The sequence below is a fragment of the Nicotiana tabacum genome, chromosome 10, assembly GCF_000715075.1.
Source record: "Nicotiana tabacum cultivar K326 chromosome 10, ASM71507v2, whole genome shotgun sequence".
In the NCBI taxonomy this organism is placed as follows: domain Eukaryota; kingdom Viridiplantae; phylum Streptophyta; class Magnoliopsida; order Solanales; family Solanaceae; genus Nicotiana; species Nicotiana tabacum.
This window is the reverse complement of record NC_134089.1, coordinates 31,283,712-31,290,416: the sequence shown is the minus strand read 5'-3', so window position 1 is coordinate 31,290,416 and position 6,705 is coordinate 31,283,712. Positions and strand designations below refer to the sequence as shown.

Here is a 6,705-nt window from a genome sequence, read left to right as displayed (position 1 = left end):
ATCCAAACCGATAAAGTTGGTTTGGTTTGGTTTTGAAAAAAAACTGAACCCGGTCCATGTACTAGTTTTTAATATTGATTATTTGTGATTATAATGATAAAATGCAAGTTTATTTTGTTTACTAAAACATAAAGATTAGAAACCTTTGCAAAACTTGAATAAGATTTTTAAAAAAAGAAAAAAAGATGTACTCCAAAATTTTCGAAAAGTGCCGCGCGTTTTCTCATCTGCACATTCTTCACCACGTTCCCTCCTCTTTCTTTTTACCTTTCCCTCCATAATCCATATTCTCAGCTCTTACAAATATCAATGCTTTTTTTCCCTCTCAAAATCTTCCTTACATTTCCCTCTGTTCCTCCTCCACTTTTCCCAGATGCAGAAACAGAAAATGGGGAAACAAAGCAAATCGCGAAAAACCGAAAACGTTGGCAAAGGAAAGGTTACTCCTGTACAAATCGCTTTCATCGTCGACCGCTACCTCTCTGATAACCGTTTCACTGAAACCCGATCCACTTTTCGATCCGAAGCTTCACATCTTTTGGCTAAGTCTCCCATCAACGAGGTACTCCTAGCTTTTTTTATCAATTAAAATTATATAAATTCGTCTAATTTAGGATTTCAAATGATTGAATATTTGGATGCACGTTTTAATTTATATACATGTCTCTAAAAGTTCTGATAAATTGTATATAGTATATCTGATTAATAGACTTTATATTAGTTACAGAGACGAATTTAGGATTTGAAATTAGTGGGTGCAAGAGGAAACTACATATCCATAAACTAAAAGTTTTGAGAAATTATGGTATATGTAGTGTTTCTAATCAATTTTCTAGAATCTGGGGTTTCAAATCAGTGTGTTTGTGTCTGCGGGACGGGGTAGCTCTTTGATTACGGATTCGACCGAGCCCTATTTGTCTTAAGAAATCTATACGAATATGTACAAATTATTAATTTAGAACCCACTAATTTAAAGTGAACTAAAATTCTGAACGTATAAGCTTCAAATCCTGGCTCCACCTCTGTATGTTTGTGTGTCTGTTTATGTCTCTGCGTGTGTGTGTTTCTGTGGCTGAGTAAATTTTGATAAATTGTCTACGTAATTGAGGTGAATTACTGTGTCCATCCTCGATCTGCCTTATTTAATTCCTCATTTCTTAGGTTAAATCCTTTTTTTTTTGTGACAATGAATAGGCACCAAGGAGTTTATTGAGTTTAGGAGATATGTTGGATGAGTACATAAGTTTGAAAGAGCAAAAAGTGTTTTTGGATCAAGAAAAGTGTAGACTGGATCATGAAAAGACGCGGGTACAGAATTTACTAAGTGGGATGCAACATGTTATGAATGCTTACAATGCTAGTACAAATCTGATACCTCCTTCCTCAATTGCTGCTGCTGCTGCTGCTTCTTCAATGCCCAAAATAGGTGCTTTGCCAAGCATAGTTAATGGATTTTCCCCAGTAACCACAGGTATGCATTCTATAATCTCTTGGAATATATGCAGACTTAGCAAAATATAGGGCATAATGGAAGAATAAGATCTACATAAGAGAGATTTATTAGTTGAGGATATGTTGTTGTGTTAGCACTTTTACTTTATGTCATATGCTTTTATATGAATGTTTAGCATTTCAGAAATTTATACTTCACTAGAAAATATAAAGAACTTCTAGCACATTTTTATATGAAGCCACACAGTCTATGGAGATTTATATAGTTGACCCCAACTTGTCAAAATGAGGTCTAGTTGGTGTTGCTATATTCTCTCAGTTTGTGTCATTGCTTTTCAGTTTCAGTTGCTTAGATTACTCAGTGACTTTATGTTTACTAGGTTGCTGTATGTGCTACTATCTTGTTTGGTACATGGTATGTTTAAAGTTTAAACGAGCTAGATCGATTACTTCAAGTTGTTATTCTCAAAGTAAGAGAAATTGACACCAGTGGCTTTAGCTCCACAGCTTCAATGTCCTAATTGTATCCGCAGAAGCTACATTCAACCCTGCCACTTTGTAGTAGATCTTTATTTCCCAGGGAGAGATTTGATTATTGCACTTTCTCTATTTTCATTTGCTTTAGATTATTACCTGAATACGTGGAAGGAACAGAGGATCTCATTTTCCCAAGTCTCTTTCAAAAAACCATAATAGGCAAAAAGCTGAATATTTTTGCATATATTCCGCCCAAAATACCGTCTTGCATTTGCATGACCATCATGTAATAGTATGCGATGAGAAGTACAACATCTATTCTCTAGACTGCATATAGTTATTAACTGAAGTCATGCAACATATATTTTTAGTTGAAGAGCAGAACCATCTTCATCCCTAAAGAGAAATATCTCCGAAAGAATGATTGGAATGTAAAACTGTCACTAATTGCCCATAATTATATTCAAGAAATAGTATATCATTTTGTTCGTAGAAAGATATGCTATGCTATGTGTTGGATGTCATTGTTATTTCTTAGGTACAATGATCAATAACCAGCCTGTTGGTTCGTGCCATAATTTGGATACTTTCTTTACCATTTACCTGAAGAATTATACTGTACTACTTTTATCAGGTTATTATTCTACATACAAAACTGCAGCACTGATGTCAGCATCAATGCCTTCAAATGCTGCTCCAGATACCATGAAATTCTCTACTCCAAATTCAATTCCATCAACCTCAAAAAGAAAAGGCATCAAAGACGTCTCTGCAGCTCCCATAACTGCCAAGAGATCTCGTAAACACTTGATCACCAACCAGTTGTCACTTAAAGGTAAAAATCCATTTGAAGTTGGTCTTTTGTCACTTCATGTGACATGTCCTTAATATTTTTGACATCATATTTATCACACTTTCTTGCAGATCCTAGTACAGATGCACAACCAACTGGTGTTGATAAACAAAACAACAATATGAATAGTTCTGCGGTTCAATTATCAGATCCTGCGACTGCATCTGATAAGACACCAGTTCAAGGATCTAATGTTGCCAAGTCTTTGTTCAATCAGCCCATTCAGTCCCCTCCAACTAATTCTTCTGGCCCTAAAACACCACCAAGAGCATCTTCATCCCAAACTGACAAATCTATCTCTCCACTGGAAGTTTGTTCAACTGCTACTTCCAGCAAAAATGTTACACCATCTCGTGTAACAGCCACAAACTGCACAATCATCTCGTCAGAAACAATTCGAGTGACCCCTACCAAGCAAATAATTTACTCCATAGAAAGAAATCACTGCATTTCAACATCCTCACCAGTAAAGACCAACCTGAAGAGGCCTATTAAGCGAGATCAAGTAAAAAGTAGGTTGGACTTTGATGCCTCCGATAACATCCCATGTAATTCAGAAATGGCATCTGGCTCTGACATGATTTCTACATCTGATTCTGAGAAAGAAGGAGATATTTTTGACTTAGATTTGCCTAATTTAGATGCTTTAGGGATGGATTTTAATCTGTCTGAACTACTAGTTGATTTTGACCTTGATGGAGAGGGGATTGATTATTCTTGCCAGCAAACATTAGATTCTTCCCCAGATACTTTTTCAGGGTAAAGTTACCAGCCTTGCCCATATATTCTCATAGTTTCCTTTATCTAATGCAAGTTTAGGAATGGTTCCTAAGTCTCCATTTGATGTTTAATGAACAGGTCACCTCATGAGTCAGGAAATGTCAATGCTGATACAAACCAGATGACCTCTCAGATTTCATCTACAGTTACTGAAGTCTTTTCAGAGCAAGACATGAATTTACTAGGTAAAAGAAAATCCTTGTCAATAAAATTGACTGGACTGTTTTCATTGAAATGTAGGAAAGGGTCTTAATTTTTTCACATTGATCATTCAGGTTCAGATTCCATGACCACTATGAAATCAGTTACCAAATGCATCAAAATTTTAAGTCCTGGTAATTGCTTGACTTTCTACTTTCTCCTTTTCATTTTGCAAAAAGTAATGAAGATATGATTCCATGACTGTCTCTTTTGCAGTTAAAAATATCGGAAGCTTGAGGGATTAGGAGAGCTTTGTGCAAGAGATTGACTGAACTCTTACGCAGATGATTACTGAGGCTGAAATGCCATAATTGATCACAGTTGAGTTGACTGGATTTATGCAACCCCAACAAATTTACCTAACTAGTTTCACATACTAACTGTCCATTCATTAGCAAAAGGGTGTATGGTGTTGGATTATGATTTATTTTCCATAGAATTAACAGCTCCAGTCCTAGTTAGAATATTGATTATATATAGCTTATGGCTAAGCATATTAGGAATTTGTATAAATTTATTTGACATGAACAAGCTTATAGCAAATTTGATTATGAGAAACATCTGATTATCTGGAGAAAGAAATTTGGCATTTTGATATCTTGATGTACAAAACAAAGTCTCTGGATGTTGGATCATGTAAATGCATTCACTCCTTTTCTTACAGAGAGTGAAGATCACTGAACTTGAATAAAGATTGTCCTGCTACTATATTGTTCCCTGGCAGGCACTTGCTCACTAAGCACTTCTCTTTGGCTTGGTTAAGCTAAAAATCGTTAATCTAAACAACTATGCCTTCCCAAATTTTGTGGTTGGTTTTGATTTCCACGTCTAAATTTATGTGAGAATTCTGTGAAATTATCAATGATGTTTTAAAGGCAGTGCTCATTTGGTCCATATATACTGAAAATGGAACCGGTTGTTCAGGGCTTATGGTAATATTGATGTAGCAGATCTATCAATGGGGTGTAGCAAGACAATGTGTTGAGAGAATCAAAAGGGATGAGGCAGTAACTGCAAGGGAAGTTGACAAATTAATCATGATGGAGAATAGAGGGATGAATCCTTTCTGACTCGAGGGCAACTTAGGAAGATCAAAAGCCCCAAAAGAAAGTGGGTAACTGTCAGAACTCAGAAGATGGACTTTGTCATGGTTTTAGTTGTTAAAATGGCTGCTTCAATATGCCATGCTTGCAAAAGCAAAGCTCAGCATACTTAGTGTTGTGATTCTCGGATCAATATGAAGATTATTTGGGAGGAAAAACAACTCTATTTCACAAGAATAGAATTATAGAGAATTTACACCAAGAATTTCTCTCTACAAAAAACCTCACCAAACTCTCTTTTTGTTCTCACAATCTCTTCCTGGATTGTATTTCAATCTCTCTGGATTGATGTTTCTGTGTAAAACATAAGGCTCTATTTATAGCCTTAAAGAAGGTGGTTGGTGGTTGAATTCTTCATTCAACAACGGAGGCTTCAATAATGGTGGCTTCTAGAATGAGTTGGTGACTTCAACAATGGTGGGCTTCTAGAATTGGTAGTTGGCAGCAGCTGAACTTATCAATTCTCCCCCTTCAGCTGCATTCCAACGCAACTACTATTTGAAAGTTATTCCAATTATGTCTCTGCACAGCTCTAACTTTTCTTGAGTGACCACCTTTGTTAACATGTCTGCTGGATTCTCCTTCGTATGGATCTTCACTAGTTTCAACAGTTGTTGATTCATCACCTCGCGTATCCAGTGATAGCGAATGTCGATGTGCTTTGTCCGAGAATGATACATTGAGTTTTTGCTTAAATCAATTGCACTTTGACTATCACAATGTATCTTATACTCTGTTTGATTTATCCCTAGTTCTTGGAGAAACCGCTTTAGCCACAACATTTCTTTTCCAGCTTCCGTTACAGCAATATACTCTGCTTCAGTTGTGGATAGTGCAACACACTTCTGCAATCTTAACTGCCATGACACAGCTCCCCCACACCTACCGCATGTGCGATATCTGGCCTCGTGCAAACCATGGCATACATCAGGCTTCCAACTGCTGAAGAATATGGAATTGTAGACATCTCCTCAATCTCTTTCTTGGATGAGGGGCACAAACTCTTGCTCAACTTGAAGTGATTTGCCAAAGGGACACCTACCGGTTTGGCATTACTCATATTGAACCGTTTGATCACCCGTTCAATGTAATTTTCTTGAGATAGCCATAACTTCTTGTTTCTCCTATCTCGAGTTATCTGCAATCCCAAAATATGTTGAGCTGGACCTAAGTCTTTCATTTCAAAGGACTTAGAGAGTTCTTTCTTCAACTGTCTAATTTTTGTTGCATCTTGTCCGACGATCAACATGTCGTCTACATAAAGTAGAAGTACAACAAAATTGCCATCCGAAAATCTGTGAATGTAAACACACTGATCTGCAGCAGTCCTTTTATATCCTTGACTTACCATAAATGAGTCAAACCTTTTGTACCACTGCCTCGGTGCTTGCTTTAGGCCATATAAACTTTTCGTAAGTTTATAGACGAGGTTTTCTTTTCCTGAAACCTCAAAACCTTCCGGCTGCTCCATATAGATTTCTTCATTTAGATCACCATGAAGAAATGCTGTCTTGACATCCATTTGTTCAAGCTCCAAATTCAAACTGGCTACCAATCCAAGGATGATGCGGATTGAAGTCAATTTTACAACTGGTGAAAATATTTCATCAAAGTCAATTCCCTTTTTTCTGTAGGAATCCTTTGACTACTAACCGGGCTTTGTGCTTCACCACCTTTCCGCTGCCATCTTTCTTCAGCTTGAATACCCATTTACTCTTCAGTACCTTCTTTCCTTGTGGAAGTTTCACAATCTCATAAGTGTTGTTTTTCTGTAAAGAGTTCATCTCTTCGGTCATTGCTTGCAGCCATTTTTTTTTATCCGTATGAGATATAGCTTCA

At 36.8% G+C, this 6,705-nt stretch overlaps 1 protein-coding gene across 1 annotated transcript; it reads left to right on the top strand.

Moving 5' to 3' along the window:
* Nucleotides 1-281: 281 nt before the first annotated feature.
* On the top strand, nt 282-4,308 carry LOC107788998 (uncharacterized). Its single transcript, XM_075222760.1, has 7 exons — nt 282-562; nt 1,195-1,471; nt 2,564-2,764; nt 2,854-3,541; nt 3,641-3,747; nt 3,838-3,897; nt 3,980-4,308. The coding sequence occupies exons 1-7, from the start codon at nt 374-376 to the stop codon at nt 4,006-4,008; spliced, it is 1,551 nt and encodes a 516-aa protein (XP_075078861.1). The 5' UTR covers nt 282-373; the 3' UTR covers nt 4,009-4,308.
* The last annotated feature ends 2,397 nt before the right edge of the window (nt 4,309-6,705 follow it).

What these genes read in the sequence shown, in the direction of transcription:
- LOC107788998 (XM_075222760.1), top strand. Translation starts at nt 374, where the DNA reads ATGCAGAAACAGAAAATGGGGAAACAAAGCAAATCGCGAAAAACCGAA. An exon ending in TCCCCAGATACTTTTTCAGG is followed by an intron (nt 3,542 to 3,640) that starts GTAAAGTTACCA and finishes TTTAATGAACAG; the next exon opens with GTCACCTCATGAGTCAGGAA. An exon ending in CATCAAAATTTTAAGTCCTG is followed by an intron (nt 3,898 to 3,979) that starts GTAATTGCTTGA and finishes TCTCTTTTGCAG; the next exon opens with TTAAAAATATCGGAAGCTTG.